At 45.5% G+C, this 21,344-nt stretch overlaps 1 protein-coding gene across 2 annotated transcripts in view; it reads left to right on the top strand.

Moving 5' to 3' along the window:
• The first annotated feature begins 2,343 nt into the window (after positions 1–2,343).
• The window catches only part of LOC137304727 (thrombospondin type-1 domain-containing protein 4-like), a 41,638-nt gene continuing 22,637 nt past the window's right edge, over positions 2,344–21,344 (top strand). Inside the window, exons 1-4 of one of the 2 annotated variants that reach the window (XM_067973403.1) lie at positions 2,344–2,419; positions 5,485–5,557; positions 9,192–9,640; positions 12,695–13,121. In XM_067973403.1, coding sequence (XP_067829504.1) covers positions 2,391–2,419; positions 5,485–5,557; positions 9,192–9,640; positions 12,695–13,121 — 978 coding nt within the window. In that variant the 5' untranslated portion in view covers positions 2,344–2,390. Of the gene's footprint in view, positions 2,420–5,355; positions 5,558–9,191; positions 9,641–12,694; positions 13,122–21,344 lie in introns of those variants that run through there. The other variant, XM_067973402.1, reaches the window with a different exon arrangement.

The raw sequence follows: 21,344 nt of genomic DNA, 5'->3' as shown, positions 1-21,344 counted from the left end.
ATTTTAAGGTTATGCCCCTTGTCCTAGACTCCCCCACCAGCAGAAAAGGTTTCTCTCTATCTACCCTATCAATTCCTTTCAAAATTCTAAAAACCTCAATCAAATCACCTCTTAACCTTCTATATTCCAGGGAATACAAGCCTAGTTTATGTAATCTCTCCTCGTAATCTAACCTTCAGAGCCCTGGTAACATTCTGGTGAATCCTTCCAAGGCCAGTATATCCTTTCTAAGGTGCGGTGCCCAGAACTGTACACAGTACTCCAGATGTGGTCTAACCAGGGCTCTGTATAGCTGTAGCAAACCTTCCTCCCCTTTATATTCTAGCCCTCTAGATATAAAGACTAACATTCCATTATCCTTTTAAATTATTTTTTGTACCTGACCACTACATTTTAGTAATCTGTGTACTTGGACCCCTAAATCACTTTGGACCTCCATTGTTCCTAATTCTTTACCATTTAAAAAATACTAGGATCTATCTTTTTTGGTCCAAAATGGAGACCTCACACTCACCTGCGTTGAAATCCATCTGCCACAGTTTTGCCCACTCACTTAATCTATCAATGTCGCTTTGTAATTTTATGCACTCATGTACAATACTTACTATGCCACCTACTTTTGTGTCATCAGCAAACTTGGATATATGGCTCTCTGTTGTGTAATTTAAGTCATTAATAAATATAGTGAATAGTTGAGGCCCCAGCACAGATCCTTGTGGGACATCACTAGTCACTTCCTTCCAATTGAAGTACATACCCATTATCCCTACTCTCTGTTTTCTACTGCCTAACCAATCTCCTAACCAGATCAATAATTAATTCAATTCCATGAGCTTTAATATTAGCTAATGGTCTCTTACGTGGAACCTTATCAAATGCCTTCTGGGAGTCCATATAAACTACATCCATAGGCATTCAATGGCATTACCATCACCGAATCCCCCACCATCAACATCCTGGGGTCACCACTGACCAGAAACTTAACTAGACCAGCCACATAAATACTGTGGCTACAAGAGCAGGTCAGAGGCTAGGTATTCTGTGGAGAGTGACTCACCTCCTGACTCCCCAAAGCCTTTCCACCATCTACAAGGCACAAGTCAGGAGTGTGATGGAATACTCTCCACTTGCCTGGATGAGTGCAGCTCCAACAAAACTCTAGAAGCTCGACACCATCCAGGACAAAGCAACCCGCTTGATTGGCACCCCATCCACCAACCTAAACATTCACTCCCTTCACCACCAGCGCACTGTGGCTGCAGTGTGCACCATCAACAGGATGCACTGCAGCAACTCGCCAAAGCTTATTCGACAGCACCTCCCAAACCCACGACCTCTACCACCTAGAAGGACAAGGGTAGCAGGCACATGGGAACAACACCATATGCACGTTCCCCTCCAAGTCACACACCATCCCGACTTGGAAATATATCGCCGTTCCTTCATCGTCGCTGGGTCAAAATCCTGGAACTCCCTTCCTAACAGCACTGTGGGAGAACCTTCACCAAACGGACTGCAGCGGTTCAAGAAAGTGGCTCACCACCACCTTCTCAAGGGCAATTAGGAATGGTCAATAAATGCCGGCCTCGCTAGCGACGCCCACATCCCATGAACGAATAAAAAAAAAATTCCCCTGTCTACTACTTCAGTTACTTCCTCAATTAGATTAGACATGACCTACCCTTTACAAATCCATGTTGGCTTTCTCTATTCAGCTCCAATTTCTCTAAGTGCTCAGTCACTCAGGGCTAGGGCAGGTGGGAACCTTGGGGGAAGTTTGGGTTGGTGGGCTAGGAGAAGGGAGGGAAGCGACAGAGGCAGCTGAACGGATGGTCTCAATCTTAGTGACAAAGAATTCCATGAGTTCTTCACACTTGTTGGAGGTGAGAGTGGAGGGGGCAGTGGAGAGGGTTTAAGGAGACGGTTGGTAGTGGAAGAAAGAAGTCGGGCGTTACCTTTGCATCCCAGGATGATTCTGGAGCAGTTAGCAGTTATGACAGTGAGCAGCAGGATTCGATAGTGCTTGATATGGTCCAGCCAGATCTGGCAATGAATAGCCAAACTAGTTGAATGGCAGCTTGTACATATATCAAGTAATACACAGTCTGACACATGGATGCATGCTTATGTGGTGACTAAGTTGCTTGGATTGCCTGGCCACATCTCAGTCTATTACTGGACGTTCATCCTTGATTATAATATGCAACACATTGAGCTCTCAGAGGCTGCTATGATCACGATGGAATGGTATTTAGAAAATATAGTATTTTGTATGTGTCATGTGCATATTTTAATTCATCCCATGTTTATTTTTAGAAATTGAGACAGCTACAGGACACCAAGGGTATCCAATATTTTGTTTCATATTCAGGAAATCCATTCATGACGTCATGGTGGAAAAAACCATAGTACCGTTTTGGTAAGTGACAATAAGCTACATTGCTGCACTCAGTCTGCAGCTATATAAAGAATAGAGAAATCAGCAAATAAAACTCAAAGTCATTTCACCTCTCTCCCTCCCCATCATCAACAGGGCTGCTTGGGGTCAGCATTCTGGAGCTGCCATAAAGTAGTCACTGAAATACTGACTGTCATTTTTTTGGAGTAGATAAGTCACAATGGCTGACAGAGCTCTCCAGGAGCTGCAGACTTTTCTATATTGTAATTGGCACATGGATTTCTGTTACTGTGACTCCAACACCCATGATTTCCCAAATCAAAGTACAGAATTCTTAAAAACTAGTGGCATTGCTCACACCGCCAAAGGTTACTTTGCCTGATAAGTGTAGGAGCATAAGATCATATAATGCACATTGAATACTTCTGCTGATAAGATGCAGTTGTACGTTTCCTGGTTTGTTCCATCAAGGCCACAAGTTCTAAATGCTCTAAATGGGCAGATCCTGTGTGTAATTATTTCTCTGTAGATTGGCAACTGGTCATAAACCTCTGGCTGCTCCACAAGGTCAGAAAAATCAGTCGGGAAATGAGTGGCTTTCATTCTCTTTTTAATTATTTTTTTATGATTGTTCAATCGAAACGTGACGTCTGGTGTGCTTTGGATACGCACTAAATTCAAGACTTTTTAAATGGATAGATTACGTTTTGATTTGTAGCTGCCGAGTCCCTGCTAGGGCTGCCATTTTGCACTGGGTGCGTCAAGCAGATGTTCCTGGCTTCCTGCCACCATTTCCCAAACATGACACAGTATGCGACAAATAGTCAGAGCCTTCTGATTATTGAGCCTGGCCTGGAGCCTGCTGTGACCAGCTGGCTTAGAAGATTGATTCCCTAAATCAGTATTTGTACAAAAAATATTTCAAATCCTCATGAGCAATAAGACTACATTAAATCTATATTTAGAATAGAGTACTGCTCTTGTAATGTCTGTCAGACAAAACACTTAATATACAACCATCTGAGGTTCTGTATTTGTCACACTACCATGTCTCCCAGTGCTAGCTCTCCAAACTTTAGCTTTGAAATTAAGATTTTGACAAATAAATGCAAGTAGAAGCAGAAGAAAAACAGAAAAATAAGAGGAGTTAAAAATAAGAATTTCTCACTGTGTTTGCCTTAAGCTGCTACAATGCTGCAGTTTAGTATGCAAATTTTTGGTGGGTTTTTCACCTCTGGTGGTGGGTCCAGGGGACAGTCCAAACTAGGGATAAAATCTTTGCTAATGACTGAGGGCCAGCAGAAGGTGAGCTCCACACAACGAGGGGATGCATGGCCTGTGCGGTGGAGGCGTGAGAGCGAGTGAAATTCTGCTATAGTCCAGTGGAGTGAACCTCCCTGGAAGAGGGGGTATCATCTCAGTTTCTACTCCTCTTATTCAGTCTGATCTGTTACCCTCTGAACTCGCAGCTCTCCATTCTCCATTCTCTCAGCTCCAACCCTGACAAAAGCCCTCTCCAAGATAAACCCAGCAACTACAGGCCAGTACCTCGGTGATGGGGAAACTTTTAGAAACGATAATCTGGGACAGAATTAGCAGTCACTTGGACAAGTGTGGATTGATTAGGGAAAGCCAGCACAGATTTGTTAAAGGCAAATTGTGTTTGACTAACTTGATAGAGTTTTTTGATGAGGTAACAGAGAGGGTCGATGAGGGCAATGGGGTTGATGTAGTGTAGATGGACTTTTAGAAGGCGTTTGATAAAGTGCCACGTAATAGGCTTTTCATCAAGATTGAAGCCCATGGAATAAAGGGGGCAGTAGCGGCATGGCTACAAAATTGGCTAAGTAACAGGAAGCAGGGAGTAGTGGTGAACGGTTGTTTTTCGGACTGGAGGGAGGTGTACAGTGGTATTCCCCAGGGTTCGGTACTAGGACCACTGCTTTTCTTGATATATATTAATCACTTGGACTTGGGTGTACAGGGCACAATTTCCAAATTTGCAGATGACACAAAACTTGGAACTGCAGTGAACGGTGAGGAGGATAGTGATAGACTTCAAGATGATGTAGACAGGCTGGTGGAATGGGCGGACATGTGGCAGATGAAATTTAAAGCAGAAAAATGCGAAGTGATGCATTTCGGTAGGAAGAACAAGGAGAGGCAATATAAACTAGAGGGCACAATTCTAAAAGGGGTGCAGGAACAGAGAGGTCTGGGGGTATATATGCACAAATCGTTGAAAGTGGCAGAGCAGGTTGAGAAAGCGGTTAAAAAAGCATACGGGATCCTGGGCTTTATAAATAGAGGCATAGAACACAAAAGCAATGAAGTCATGATGAACCTTTATAAAACACTGGTTCAACCACAACTGGAGTATTGTGTCCAGTTCTGGGCACCGCACTTTAGGAAAGATGTGAAGGCCTTAGAGAGGTGCAGAAAAGATTTACTGCAATGATTCCAGGGATGAGGGACTTAAATTATGTGGATAGACTGGAGAAGCTGGGGTTGTTCTCCTTGGAAGAGAGACGGTTGAGAGGAGATTTGGTAGAGGTATTCAAAATCATGACAGTCTAAACAGAGTAGATAGAGAGAAACTGTTCCCATTGGCGGAAAGGTCCAGAACCAGAGGACATAGATTTAAGATGATTGGCAAAAGAACCAAAGTTGACATGAGGAAAAACCTTTTTATGCAGCGAGTGGTTAGGATCTGGAATGCACTGTCAGGGGAAGTGGTGGAGGCAGATTCAATTGTGGTTTTCAAAAGGGAACTGGATAAGTACTTGAAAGAAAAAAAATTGCAGGGCTATGGGGATAGGCAGGGGAGTGGGACCAGCTGGATTGCTCTTGCATAGAGCCAGCACGGTCTCGATGGGCCGAATGGCCTACTTCCATGCTGTAACCATTCTATGATTATACTACTTTTGTTTTTTTCTATATGGTGACTCACAGTCAGTGAGGTTCAGTCCAGCACTATGGCTGTGATACCTGTGGCTTTAGATGCCTGCGGCTTTACAGCAGGGAACTTTAAAAATATCTGTGATTGGCCCCGGGCAATATTTGACAGACTGTTTGTTCTGTTGCAGGTTTTGCACACTTGTTACACTCCTAGGTTTCCACCTGTCAGTAATCCCTCAACTCTGCTTTGCACACAGAAAGGTAAGCTGACATGTTTCTGATGGCACAGTAATGCCGCTGGCTGCCCTCTACTGCTAGCACAAGCGTCTGGGCTTGTGAATCCCAAAGCTGCAACCATCAATTATTAAAAGGAATGTATTGATTTCCTGTTTGCAGACAGAATGCTGAATCAACAATCTCTCTTGTACCGTGTCAGAACATCTGTCTTAATTCTAGCATGGCAAATCTTTCCTTAACAAAATCCACCTGCTTTTTAGGTTCTGATTTTTTTTTAAATTACTTCATGTTGCCACAGCTGCATTGTGAGAAGGTTTCAGATTGTTATTTTTCCAACACACTCATGACAAACATGACATTTCTGCGTTGTGGTTTACATGGAATAATTAAGCTCAAGTCACTGATGCAGACATCACACGAACAAAGTGTCTGCACCACCTCAAAGTTACTTTTGTGGCTGTTCATATGATGTGGTGACATTGGAAATGTCAGTGGATGTGTAGAAGGGGCATCCTAGGCAGTATTGTAATGGCAGTTTCAGTGGTATAATGTATATCGGGGTGGGGAAGGGGAGGGAAGGGGAGGGGTAGAGTCTGTGGGGCATGCGTTCCTAGAAAATTTTCATTTCTCACACCATGTGGCGCATTTTACAAAATTCTATCAATTATGAAACATGGAATATATTGCATTACCAGCCAAAGTAAAAACGTGACTGTCGAGAAGTGAACTGAATCCAGCACCATTATAGTCTGCAGGACCGACTCATAAGAATATAAGAAATAGGAGCAGGAGTAGGCCATATGGCCCCTCGAGACTGCTCAGCCATTCAATGAGATCATGGCTGATCTTCCACCTCAACTCCACTTTCCAAAGATTCACAACCTCTGAGTGAAGAAATTTTTCCTCATCTCGGTCCTAAATGGCTGACCCCTTATCTTGAGACTGCGACTCCTAGTTCTAGACTCTACAGCCTGGGGAAACAGCTTCTCACCATCTACCCTATCAAGCCCTCTTAAGAATTTTATACGTTTCAATGAGATCACCTCTCATTCTTCTAAACTCCAGAGAATATAGGCCTATTCTACTCAATCTCTCCTCATAGGACAACCCTACCAACTGAATGATCCACAAGTCTGCTGTGATGGTCTCCATGCCCTCCTCCTAATTTTGAGGTTGATAATCCCAAGAAGCATGCATGCCGATCTAAAAAAACGTAACTAGAACTCACCAACAACCTCAAAAATAGCTGGCACAGATCCCAAAAAGCTGACCATTCAAAATGGACCTGATTTTAACCTCTGACATGTGAAAATAAGTAATGGAATGACCTTAAGATGTGGGTAGATCCAACATTCCTTCATCTGTATTGCAGAAAAAAAAAGTACAAAAAAGCCTGAAGGGAAAACCAAATATTGAACGCACAGTATTGGTGGTAAATTTCCAGGGGTAGCTAGGAGCATGCTCTCCTGGAAATATTTTAAATTTTTACATTAAAAGTTATGCATTCTGGCTCATTTTAAGCACCTGTATGTTTCATAATTGATAGATTTTTTAATCTTAAAAAAAAGCAAAATCAGTAATATTGGATTTTCAACAGATCAACCAGAACATCTCGTTTCCAAAAGTTACCTCAGTAACTCTCTCACATCCAGCCCCTCTGCCCCAGTTCACAGAGAGACTGGGGGGAGTTTTAACCCCCAGGACGGGCAGGAGAGAGGCTAAAATTTCAAAAATCGGAAACCTGACCCCAACTTGCCCACTTCTGGTTTTTACAGAGGCGGGTTGGGGGGCGGGCAACTAACCAGCTCTCCAGAGGCAGGTCTATAATTTAAATATTTTAATGAGGCTGCATGCCTCAAATTTTACCACAATTTTAAATTTAATGGCTACAGGCCGGGTTTCCCAGGGCTTGGGAAACCCAGCAGCTGAAAGGAGTTAAGAATGGCCGGATCCAGCACTGCTGGTGGGCCAGGAGGAGCAGGAGTGCTTCGCCCTGCCCCCCGGCCCCTCAAACTAAACTGATTCTTTCTCCCCAATCTCCACCCCGGCCTGCCACGATCTCCCCCACTCCTCCCGGCCCTCCATGATCTCCCACTGTCCCTCCCTCCTCTCCGCTCCGCTCCCTGGCTGCGGCCTGGTGCTGCAGGCCCTCCTGCCCGACAGCCAGCCTCTCAATCTGGCTGCCAGCCGGGAAACGGAGACAAAAATATAAATGAGGTCCTGCTGAATTCTGCATTACCTGCATTTTCTGGCTGCTATGACCCCACTCCCCCCCCCCGCCCCCCCATAAATATCGGGCTAGTGCAACCAATCCAACACCCTACATTTTCACAGACATACACTCCTCTCCTGCAGCCCTCCCAGTTCATAGTCCATGCATAAACCCTGTACTTCATGTACCTTATGTGAGGCTGGGTCCTCTATTCTGGTACGGGTTCTGTTAATAGTTTAAGCTTTGCACTGTTTATATTACAGACACAGCCGAGTGGCTCTGAGTGAACCCCTGGAAGCAGTCATATTATGACAGGGACTATGAGCAAACTTTATTTTCTAGAGACATCTGGGGGCACAATTTGATTTTGCATACAGGGGAACAAAGCACCAAGTAGGAACAGAAGCATACAACTGAAGTACAAAATGGAGAAAAGTAAAAAGGGAGCAAAGCGATGAATGAAATGAAGGAGAGAGAAGAAAAGGTCAACTGAAATTTTTTGAGCAAAATTACAGTTTATATGCATGGTTATGGTGAACATTTCTGTCAAATATTTATGACAATCTAATTATCATTTAAGTTTCTACTATGGTTTCAAACTCTACGGCTTGTAACATTTGATAGCATTGTTCCAAAGTATACGTTAGTCAGCTTTAACTAGTGCCCTCTAGTATATAAAATTATATAGAATTTACACCACAGAAACAGGCCATTCAGCCTAACTGATCTATGCCAGTGTTTATGCTCCACATGAGCCTCCTCCGACCCTACTTGATCTAATCCTATCAGCATATCCTTTTATTCCTTTCTCCCTCATGTACTTATCTAGCTTCCCCTTAAAGCTATCAATGCTATTTGCCTCAACTACTCAATGTGGTAGCAAGTTTCACATTTTAACCGTTCTCTGGGTAAAGATGTTTCTCCTGAATTCTTAATTGGGTTTATTAGTGATTATCTTATATTTATGGCCCCTAGTTTTGGACTCGCCATAAGTGGAAACATCTTCTCTTCCTCTACCCTATCAAACCCCTTTCTAATTTTAAAGACTTCTATGTTGTTCTTTTCTGTCAATTTCATACTGTTCCACTCACTGTCATATGAAGAAGTATGCAAAATCAAATCGTGCCCCCAGATGTCTCTAGAAAATAAAGTTTGCTCATAGTCCCGGTCATAATATGACTGCTTCCAGGGGTTCACTCAGAGCCACTCGGCTGTGTCTGTAATATAAACAGTGCAAATCTTAAACTATTAACAGAACCCATACCAGAATAGAGGACCCAGCCTCACATAAGGTGCATGAAGTACAGAGTTTATGCATTCCTGGGTGTGGAGCAAGATGCGATATGAAGAGTGAAACAATCATTTAAATAGCCTTCATTATACAAAGGCTACTACTGACAAGGCAAAGAGAATGTTATGATATGTAACCAGTGCTTTTCCTTGCAGGTGCCTCAGAGGACAGAGCAAAACACAGAAGCTTCAGAGGAGATGATTGCTGGAATTCCTGGCATGTGGGGCAACTGGGGGCCGTGGTCAGCCTGTTCTCGAACGTGTGGGAATGGAGTAAAAGAGCAGACCAGACCCTGCCTCCCGGCGACAGCTTCTTACCAGAGAGAGATCACTTATCCAAGGAGAGGAACCTACTTTTCATCTTCTGACCGGTCGCTCTCTCACGCCTTTCCTAATCATCAGGAGGAAAGCATGAATCTATACTCTGGCCGTATTGTCTCTGCTCTTCGCCCTTCAATTCCTCTGCACAGGAACGAGGATCACCTCAGACCAGGTCTCCAGTCATCAGCTTCACTGAGCAGGAATGAAAGCCAGCTTAGTCAAGGAATTTTAAGAGGGAGCAGGCGTCCCTTGTCACAAGGACAGAGTGCTAAGCTGGAGCGGAGGTAGACTGTCTGTAACAGTATCTCTTACATAAGTAAAGTATTCATTCACTCAGGATTACTAGCATTTACATGGAGGAATCCAAGGCAATAATTGATTCTGTTTAGAGTTTCCATTCTGTAAATATAACTCTTAATGATAAACAAGTCAATGATTATTTCCCTTTTGTTCTGTGCCAGAATATTTCTGTTAATAAAATAAAGATGACAAAGAGTGGCTCGGGAGAGATCAGTGTCAGATTGTCAGTAACTCCACAAATCTATCTCATGCTTTGAACTCATCCAACAAGCTTGGCAACGTCTTAAATTCTTAATGGGGCCCCAGCTTTAATATCCATTATCTGACGAACATGAGAAATGAGTTCTGGGTTTTTGATGATAATTACAAGCAAAAAAGATCCTTTTGCCACTGGCTTAGTTACAGAGAATGGTTTTGGATAGAGTCCCATCAGCGCTTTAGGAGAATTTTTGAAGAACTTTTTTTTAAATTGGGAAACATCAGTAAAAAAAAAAGGACCAAGGCTTAAATAGCAGAATACCACAAAGATAAAAAGAGAGTCGGAATGGCGACGTGGCAAATAAAGTGGTGATAACTCAGATTATAAAAGGCCAGTTGTGATTGAATTTGTGTCCGCTTAAAGACAGCTTTTTAAATTTACAAAATATATCTCAGCAGTGTAGTCTCTGGCTCTGACACAATAATGTGTGGAACCTCATTAGTGGCAAGGATGGGAGCAAAGTTTAAAATTTGTGGCAGTCAAATATTTCTGTATGTACATGGTGGTTTTTTAATATGTATTTTAGAAAATGCATAAACCATATGGTAAGAAATGTGTCCTGTGTATCAACATGGTAGGAAGTACTATTAAATAAATCTTCATACTCCTCCCACCAGAGAACAGGAAAATCCCAGTCATACAACATTCCACGTGTGACAGGGTGTCAGCAATGATGTTCTGATTAGACTATAGTCATTCACACTTGTCAGCGAATATACTGTAAACTCTAAGCAGGCCAGGCAGCATTTTTGGAGAGAAAAACAGAGTTTTCGTTTCAAGTCGATGACCTTTCATCGGAATTGGAAGATGTTAGAGATGAACAGCTTTTAACCAAGTGCAGAGCCAGGGGTAAGAGATAGGAAAAGGACAAAAAGGAAAGGTCTGTGATAGAGTGGAGGACAATGAAAACAGTGATGATGGTGCGAGGCAAAACAGGGTGATAAAAAGACAAGAAACAAAAGATGGGTCAAGAGGAGGTGTAAATGGTTACAGCAGAATAGCAGGAGAGGGAAGCCTGGACAATCTGGCAAAGAGGAGAAGGCTCCCGTGGCCTGGGAATATGGTTGAAGAAAGATAGGTAGATCCCAGGAGTGCAGACCACTCCTCCGGCCGTGTACCAATAGGGTATCCCGACCCCAAGTACCAGCTCATACCACCTCCACTCCGCCGGCTGTGTACCAATAGGGTATCCCCACCCCAAGCACCAACTCATACCACCTTCACTCTGCCGGCCATGTACTGATAGGGGATCCTCACCCCAAGTACCAGCTCATACCAACTCCACTCTGCCGGCCATGTACCGATAGGGGATCCCCACCCCAAGCACCAGCCCACATCTCCCCCACCACGAGGACCAGCCCACATCACCTTCACTCCCAGTGACTTTGGTGCAGCCATCCTTCATTACCAGCACTCACTGTCGAAGAGAAAATGTGAGCAGTGGTTGAGGTCTAAAGTTGTTAAACTCAATGTCAAAGCCATAAGGCTATAAAGTGCCTAGTAGAAAGATGAGGTGCTGTTCCTCAAGCTTGTGTTGAGCTTCATTGGAACATTGGAGGATGGCTGCACCAAAGAGAAAACATAGATTAATGTTTTGGGTAGGGATTTGATGAAGGCTCCCAAAAATGGTTAAACTTACTTTATTTTTCAGATGCTGATTGATTCCTATCTCTTTCCAGTATTTTCTGTTTTAATTTTGGTGTTACCCTTTTAATTGCTAACCTCTTCTCCTACAGCTGCATCACAAACATTTATTAGTGTTTAGAAGTAATATCAGGTTTTGATATATCAACTCAAAGGCAGACCAGAACAGCTCCCACAACATGCCTTAACCTCATCTCACAAGGATGTTCTCTGCAGCATCAGTGTTGAATTTCCAGTACCTGTGTTGGCCGCCCTTTTGGTTCCTCTGCCATCTCATACAAAGATCACAAATGATAAATATAGGTGAGGAAGGGCATTGGGGCCAATCTAGCTCACCCAGCCAGGAAAATAAATCAACTGCTCCCCAGTCACAACACCCGACTCTTTTAAATGATTCAACAACGACTTGCATTGTTACTCCATCCTTCACATGCAAATGGACAAAACAGTCGATGCTGAGCAGTAGGGTTGAAAAGTGGAGAGGTTTTGGGGGAGACCAAAGGCATAATCATAAAGAAAGGTTTTGAGGAGGTTTTTAAAAACAAGGAAGGGGATGGCAAGGACACGGTAACTGGTGGAGTTTCACAGGATAGATATATAGCCGCTGAATTAGTAGTCACCAATGCTGGAGGAGAGAACAAGGAGAAAGCCAGCATTAGAGGAGTGAAAGATATGTACATAAGGCAGAGCAGGGTAAGGCCATGAAAGGATATGAAAGTGAGGATGAGAATTTTGAAGTCAATTTGGTGAGTCAGAGGAGTTTGGAAATAATGGAATGAATGGGGTGCAGGACTTTGTGCAGGTGAGGTTGCAAAGGGTGTAGTCAGCAGTATTTTCAGAATTGAAACTTATGGAGAATTGAAGAAGGGAAGCTGCTTTTTCTGAAATGCTTCACCACTAACATTGCCTTCCTCCACTGTCAACACAGATTTTGCCATTAAAAATTAAACATTACATCAAAATGAACTGAAAATGCAGATGTTCTGCAGGAGCTCTGCTTCATTTTAAAAAAATCTCTCTTGTACCTTGGGTTTACTAGCCCAGCATTCACTCGGACTGTAACTCCATGTAACAATGATAACTGCAGCTAATCAGCAACAATGCAGCTCACATAATTTTTCTTTATTTTTGGCAGGTCTCGAACAAGAAGTTCTATTGTACCTGGTAAATATGGATATGGAAGAGTACCATACATATTACCACTGCAGACTCACGTAGGACAGCTGTCACAACAAGCAAAAAGGCAGAGGCGTCAGAGAATTAGAGGATATGGTCATGCCCAGAACAGGCAAACATCTGCTTCCAGCCAACATCTCAATCTGTATCAAGGTGGCTACCAGGCCCAGCCTAGGCCACAGACCTCGAGTTCCCCGCCTCGTCAGCAGGCCTTTCACCACCCACAAACCTTCCACTCATCTCAAGGTGTCTATCCTAATATTGATTCATCAGGTCTTTCCAGTCAAGCTATACAACAGGGAGACCAAGCCAAAACACATCGCACGGCTATGAACAGCATCACCTGCACGGGAGCGTACAAGCAGTATAGATTGTGTAACATAGATGTAAGTACCTCAACCACAGCTCCTGCTTAAAGTCGATGTTTGATGAAATTCTGCTCTTGTATTAGGATGATTTGAGCTGGTCACAGCTTTGAATCTAGTTGCTGATTTAATAACACACTTCAGTGCTGAGGGTCATATACCTAATGTCTTTTCTTTCTTTTAATTTTCCCTCCTCTTGCACTGACTCCTGGGGCTCGATTTTAGGGTCAGGTTACCTGCGGGTTTCCAGCGGGGGGGCCCCGAAAATCCCGATCTCCGGTCACGTGACCGGATTCGGACGAAATCCCGGCCACTTCCGGGTACTGCGCTGACGTGCGGGCCTGCGCGCGCAAGCCCCGCTGGTGGGAATCCCGCAGGCAATTAAAGCCAGCGGGGTTCCATTTGAGAGCACTTAACTTGCTCGTTGTGGTCAGTTAATGAGCTGAAGCAGCTGTCAAAAGAGGAAGTGTGGGATTTTAGGTTCAAGGCAGTCAGTTTCACACACTGGGGGAAACAGTACCTTTCAAACCAGGCGTGTTGCAGCCAGCAGCCTGTGGCAGGTGCCAAGGTGCGCTCCACGGGGGAGAGCCCTCACCCACGCAGGAGGCCACCGCGTCACATAGGGCAACCCCTGCCCCCCACCACCCCCCGGCCAAGCCAGAGGACAGACCGACACGAAACCGCAGCCCCAGTCCGAGGACCCACACACCTACCCTGCACAACCCCTCAGACCAACACCTGCCAGTTGGGTGGTGTGTGGACACCCTCGGAGGACGAAGAGCATGACCAGCACCAGCAGCCTCGCAGTCCACGCCGTCCGCCGCAGAGACGTGGATCCCCCCAACACGGTGTGGTTGCACGCCCACCTGCACAGCAGGAGGGAGGGCTACCGCAGAGAGAGACGCGTCGCAGAGGGCACTACCCTCGCCACAGGGTCCACAGACCGAGGCGCAGCTCCCCGGACCTCTCCGAACAGCAGTGCACAGGGAGGCGCAGATTCGCTCGACATGTAGTCGTGGAGATCTGCAGCCTCTTTCATGCCGAGCTGCTCCTGGCTGGCCCCAGCACCAACTGCTTACCTGTCGCTGGCAAAGTCACCACTGTCCTCCACACCTTCTCCTCCGCATCCTTCCAGGGTGCAGCCGGCTACACCGCCGATGTCTCTCAGTCGTCTGCGCGGACGAGCCCTGCAAATACACCTGCACCTACTCTGCAGTAACACGATGGGTGGCATCAGTGGTGGGTCCTCATAGTGATACCCAGGAGCGGGCATTATTGGACACAACGGACAGGATTCGCGGAGACATGGCAGTGGTAGTGTCAATATAATGCGTGCTGTTTGTGGCTCTGAAATTCAATATGGGTAACACCCATGACAAACCCTCAGACACCCTTGTGCACCCCCTTCATGCTGACGAGACGCTTGCCTTACGCTGCCTACTGCACATATGTGATGCATGCCCTGTGGCTGCAGCACAGGTGGTGGCAGGTTGAGTGAGGCTGGCCGTGAGGGAGATGCACGAGAGGGTGAGTATGGGATGGAGCCATGAGATTGTATGAGGATTGGGTCGCGTGTTAGTGGCAGGACGAGTACTGGCGAGGTGAGTAGGTGGAGGTAAGATGAGGATGGGGTTTGAGTGGGCATGAAGGGTGATGTGACAGAATAGTGTTGGCGGTGCCGAAGGAGATTTGGGGTGGGGGCAGTGTTGTGGCAGACGGAGTGTAGGGGAAAGACTTCGTGTTCTCACTGTGGCGGACCTACTGCGGTCATTGCAGCGCCTCCTGCACTGTATGCAGGTGGGCGATATGTTGGTGGCGCAGGTGACCCCCTCTGCCACCTCGAGCCAGGCCTTCTTGGTGGCAGAGGCAGGCCGCTTCCTCCCGCCCGCCGGGGGGAAGATCTGTGTCCTCCCCCTCCTCCTCACCCCATCTGATGATACCTGGGGTGAGGCATCATTAAACTGGGAGCAGCCTTCCCCCTGGGCTGCTCCATGCTGCAATTTGTCCCATTGGTTGCAGCATCTGTCAGTGGAGGACTGCCCCTTTAACTAGAGAGCCTCCAGCTGACAGATCGTACTGCGCATGCGCAGCCCGACCGACGCGCAGGCCAGCGCCGTGGACCCCGGAGGAGCAGGTAATTGATTCCTATTAGTGGGTTGCCTCCTACGATCGCGTGGGCAACCCACTAATTTCGCCGTTCGCGTTTTCGACGCTCCCGGAGGACCACCCGCTGGGAACCCGCAGGCCTGCTAAATTCGAGCCCCTAATGTCTTTTCTTTCTTTTAATTTTCCCTCCTCTTGCACTGACTCCGGCTGTGGGACAGTTCCATGGGTGAGTCTAAACAGTTGGCAAACTATTCAACTGTGGTTGGAATTACAGCCAAGCTGAAAGCTGTGCTGATCTAAAGATGCAATTTTAAGGGCTGTGTGAAGCCAGGCTTACTTTCTCTCCATGCTCCGTGTGCTGAGGCTATTGTAGTGGCCCGACTGCTGACCCGCTCGAAAGCAGTTAATTCAATATAAACTGGGGACGGATCAAGTTACAGGTGTTAGTGAAAGGTTTTCAAACTCACCTGGTGCTCTGCCCGATCGGTTGCCAAGCTGCGAGCCGTCAGTCGCTGAGCCCCGCCTCGACCCGTGACCGCCCCCTCGCTCTGATTGGACTGTACAGCAGGCGCGGGAATTCTTGTTGTGGAAGAAGTCTGGCGAGGCGCCCTTCCCGCCCGGAGCGCGCCGCCCTTCCCGCCCGCAGCGCGCCGCCCTTCCCGCCCGGAGCGCGCCGCCCTTCCCGCCCGCAGCGCGCGCAGTCCGGCCTCGAGCCTCCAGCCGCGAGCCGGGCGATGTCTGCAGGTGCGACCCAGGTAACGGTTTTTATTTTATTGAGATGGCGCTGATAGAAGAACTTGTGCCTGCCTCTGAACTTAAAGAATTTTAAAGAAAACAATTTTGCCATAGTTGGTAAGAAATTAAAGCGAGTTTAAAAACTTAAAAGCGAAAGGAAAATATGCCGAGATGGTGCACTGAAGTTTCCAGCCACAATATCGGGTAAAGGAGGGTAGGGATTAAACGATGCCTGTTTCTACCTCTCACACATTCAGTCTCTGTCATTTTCACACTCTGGTACTGTCTCTCACTGATCTCGAAGGCCCACTCTCACTCTCTCTCACCCTCACACTCACTATCTCACTCTCTTGCTCATACTATCTCACTCTTACTCCCTCACAAACTGACGATCCCACCCTTACCCCTCACAATGACTGTCTCACTCCCTTACTTCCTCACTGACTATCTCGCTCTGTTACTCCCTCACAATCTCACTCTTACTCCCTCATACTATCTCACTCTTACTCCCTCACAGTCTCTCTCACACTCACTCCCTCACACTTCCACTCCCTCACACTCTCGCTCTTATACCTTCACACTCTGACTAGCTCACTATCTCAGTCTGTTACACCCTCACCCTATCTCACTCCCATTTCAACTCCCACCCGCCCCAACCCACCCGTTCTTGGGGTTTAAAATCACCCCCTATATCTCACCCATTCTCACTTACAGTCATTCCACCTCACTCACCTATTGGCCCCGATATTTACTCAGGGCCGTGAGGAGAGCGCGGGGGAGGATTTCCGAACGGGAAACCCGGAAGTACAGGTTTCCTGGGCGTCCTGATGATTTTGACGCCGGGATGTCTTTTAAATTTTTTTCACCAGATCTCCCGCCTGACAGGCAGCATGATTGACAGGCTGGCTGCCTGCATGGATGGGAAAGCAGCTGGAGAACGGATGTCATGTAAGTGGGGGTCAGGTGGGGGTGGGGGGGTCGGAGTTTGTGGGAGGAGTTCGGAGGTCATCGTGGGGCGGACATGGGGAGCGGGTCGGACATGGGGATGTGGTCAGTCGATCGCGTGTGTGGGATCGCGGCAGGTAGTCTTGTTGGGCCTGGAGGAAACACTCCTGCTCCTCCTGGCCCACAGGCAGTGCAATAAAGGCACTTACCTGTTGATCCGGGCCTTCTCGTCTCCTCTTAAGTGGCGAGAACTAGAAAGCCCGAGAATCCCGGCCCCCAGGAGTTAAAAATAAATAAACTATTAAAATGGAGGCCCGCAACCTCCTTAAAAGATTTCACTGTCCGACCCGCTTCCTGAGAGCGGGTTGGTCGCCCGCCTCTGTTAAAACCAAAAGTGGGCGGGTTAAGGTTGAGTTTTACATTTTTACAATTTTTACCTTCCCACCCTCCCCCCAACCCACCCGTCCTTAAGGGTTAAAATTACCCCCATTATTTCAGTTATTCTCACACTCACTCTTTCACACACTTATTATCTTATTCGCTCTCTTTCTTTTTTCTCTCACCCTCCCTCATTCACTCCTTCGTTCTCATTCTCTCTTCCTCTCATCTATTTTGTTCATGTATTGCTGCACTCCCTGGATGGACAAGCTGCAGTTTACCTGGGCAACAGGAGTCAACAAGAGCTGGTCAGAATGCCCATTTTATTTCTCTTCCCTCCCTGTGCGGTTGCACTTGGACTACCAAAGACACAGAAGTTATTCACCATTTGGAGAGCAGTTGACCTTATCGCATACCCTGTCAATTGTGCACAAAAGCTCAGGATACTTTAAGCTTTTTGTAAAGCGCCAAAACAGAAATTCCTTGGCTAAAGAGAAATTATTTTATTTCTAATTATATTAGAGCTGATGAAACACTTCATAAATACGAGCTGTGTTTGGCTATTGTTACAGCTGGCAGCAGTCCAGCTGATCCCTCAATTAGATTAAATTGAAAACGTTTGAAGTGTTTTGCAAATTTCGTTATCTTTTCTATTCAGAATGCTGTAAAAAATTCCTTAAGTTTGGAACTTTCTCTCCTCTTTAGGATTCTTAACAATCTGCATTTCCCATGGGTAAGTAAGTTAGCCCAGGGCAGAGGCTGGTCAGGCCAAGGCTACTCCCAGTGTTGCTCTTGAGCTGTACGTTAGGAAGAGTAAGAGACTGCCCCAGTGAGCAGTGGCTTTTGCATTCCTTTCCAGCTCTTACCACCCCGCCCCCTGGTGCGGAAACACCTGGCTGCTGTTTGCCAGCTTTGCTTGATTCTGTGCCCACTCCTTTCCCTGGTGGCACAGCTGAAATGAGAACCTCATCGTATCAGAATTTGTGTCCGAACCATGCATCACGCACTGTGTTGGAGCAACGCTAAGGCACGGTCCTTCACTGCACCTAGTTTGCTTTAACATTTGACCTTTCCTTTTTGTTCCCATGTTTCTTCTGTTAGCTGATCGCAGGGTTACCAGCTATGTGCTTTAATTAACCTCATCGCCTCTGGCGTAGGGTGGGGAAAACCAATCGTGTTCCCCTTGGTTGATCACGATCCAGTGACACTTGCTAGAAAGTGGGCATAAGGACACATTGAGTGAAGCCAGGATCAGGCATGGCTATAACCCCTCAAATCAGGTTTCCTCCCGTGCCACAGCATCTCATCCACCAGCCTAAACATCCACCTCTCTATCACCGGCATTCCGTGACTGCAGTGTATATCATCTACAGGATGCACTGCAATAACTGGCCAAGACTTCTTCAGCATCACCTCCCAAACCCACGACCTCCACGAACCTAGAAGGACAAGGGCAGCAGGTGCATGGGAACACCATCACCTCCAAGTTCCCCTCCAAGTCACACACCATCCCGATTTAGACATATATCTAAGCCGCTGGGTCAATCCTGGAACTCCCTGCATGGACTGCAGCGGTTCAAGAAGGCGGCACACCTTCTCAAGGGCAACTAGGGATAGGCAATAAATGCTGGCCTTGCTAATGACGCCCACACCCTGAGTACGAATATTAAAAAGAAAAGGATGACTGGCAGAACCCCCCAGGAATTTTGGCCCCCTTACGTATTGTGACTGGATTTAAAGGGACAGACACCATGCCAAAACTAGACAAAATAAACCTGTCATTTTTGCCTCAGTATCAACTTTTGGATGAGGCCCTCTTTGCCTGTTCAGGTGGATGAAAATAATCCCAAGTCACAATATGAAGCAGAGCAGGGAGTTCTCCTGGTGTCCTGGCCAACACTGCTCCCTCCAACCAACACATTAATCTAGTTTACTCAATGTGAGACCTTGTGCATGATTCAGTGCTGTATTTGCATGTGTAACTATAGTTATTACACTGCAGAAGTAATTTATTCATTGTGAACTGCTTTGAGATGTCCCAAGGGAGTAATCATGTGCCAGTAATCATGTGCTATATCAATGCAAGATTTTTCTTTTTTAACACCGAGTTGCACTTTGTTCCCTGCTCCCTTCTTTCCACTGCTTCTTCAGCCCCTATGTTCCTATACACTGGAACTCCCTCTCTAGTTCCCTCTAACTTATCACCTTCCTAAAACTTTCTCAAAACACTTCATTTTGCCGTGCTTTCAGCCTCCCATTCTAGTCCTGCTGGTTTTCTGTAGCCATCCTGTTTGAAATTTACTGTTTTCAACTCTTTTTATGTAAAGCCTTTGGGATGCTCTACTGAATGTGAGGTGCAATATAGAAATGCAAGTTGTTGTATAGAGAGTATATTAACTGCTAACATTGGAAAACAGCTATGATAAATATTTTTTAAAATCTGGGGCTTGTGACTTAGTGCAATGGATGTGATTGATTGATTTAACAAATTCATATTATCGTATTTGTGGGATACAGAGGTTTGGGATGGTTGGCAATTTGATAACAAGGAAGCATAGAATCAGGGTGATCATCAGAAGAAGTTAAAATAATTTTTTTCTCATTAAATTTATTAGACTATATCACAAGCGGCTAATGCCATAAGCGTTAGTTACGATCTTTCAAAGCTCTCTTGATCCAGGAATTGTGCCGTTAGACTGGAAAATTGCTAATGTCATTCCGTTATTTAAGAAGGGTGGGAGAGAGAAACCAGGTAGCTGCAGGCCTGTCAGTTTAACGTTAGTTGTGGGGAAGCTACTAGAATCTTGTCATTAGGGATAGAGTAATGAGCATGTGAACAAATATGAGCCGATCAGAGAGAGCCAGCAAGGCTTTCTCAGTTTTTTTTATTTTTTGCAAAATGTCATTACTGTTAAATTTTATTATACATCAAATTATACTACTTGCCATGAGTATAGTTCAAGAGAGGCTAAATAGTATACAATAGTGTGGGGAAAAGACTGGATCTTACTGTCCAAAGCTGAATGAGAGGGTCTGGGTTCTACAGAAACATTGCTATTTCCCTTCATCTGTTTCCTGTCTCTGTACAATTCAATGCAGTAAACTGCAGCAAATGTCAGAAACTGACAGTAAATTTGAAACAAAATGAACTCAACATTCCAGCTCATTTCAGGATACTCAAAATTACAGGACCGTAGCCACAAAGGCCAGTGTCTTCATGGAAATGAGTTTGGCAAAACGTTTTTTTGTTTTCAAATGCACTACAATAATGTAAATAATGTCAAAATGCATTACCTTATCACTTGTGCATGATATCCTGTTAAGGTTGATGCTTAGCCCTTTCAGTTCTGCTTCTTTCCCAAACAAAAACATTTTGTAAAGAGAGTGATCTTTAAGATTTTGACCTTCTTGTGATTGTGTGTGTGTGTTGGGGGGTAGGGGGAAGGTGTGGAGGTGGGGTCAGCACTCCTGAATAAATTGCAGCATTTCAGCTGTGGATACCTATTGTGGACTTAAAGTGAGAACAACACTGAAAAATGAAAAGACACTGTTAAATCACCCAGTCCTAGGCCTTGATTTTTCTCCCTTACATTCCTTCTGCAATGTTTATGAGTTGAAGCCAAATTGGATGGAGCTTGTTGTTGAATTGAACACTTTTCTGCTAGAATATAATTTGGGTCTCGTGCCAGCACTTAGACATGATTCAAATTGAAATACCATTTCACAAATTTCTTGTTATTTTTGGCTTATGTTCCCAACTTCAGCGTGGTTGTTCTATCCAAGTATGCAAGGTCAAACTAGCAGCTGATAGTGTTGGGACAGAATCTTTTGATAAGGTAGATGATCTGATCTTACTAAGTCATCCTGACACACCCTGGCACTTGAATATTTGATATAACTGCTGCTGATAGTTCCAGCGTTGTTGATAAGCAATTACATGTGACTGCAAGTGGGTCAATGGTGAATGCAGGCACAATTAGCTAAGGTATTTTACATATAGAATTTGATAACTGGGTGGCCTGTTGTGCTGGAGTCAGATAAAAACATCAGTTCTTATGTTGGAGAAGGGTGGAGATTTCC

This window comes from Heptranchias perlo, chromosome 38, assembly GCF_035084215.1.
Source record: "Heptranchias perlo isolate sHepPer1 chromosome 38, sHepPer1.hap1, whole genome shotgun sequence".
Lineage (NCBI taxonomy): Eukaryota > Metazoa > Chordata > Chondrichthyes > Hexanchiformes > Hexanchidae > Heptranchias > Heptranchias perlo.
This window is presented reverse-complemented; position numbering and strand designations above follow the sequence as displayed.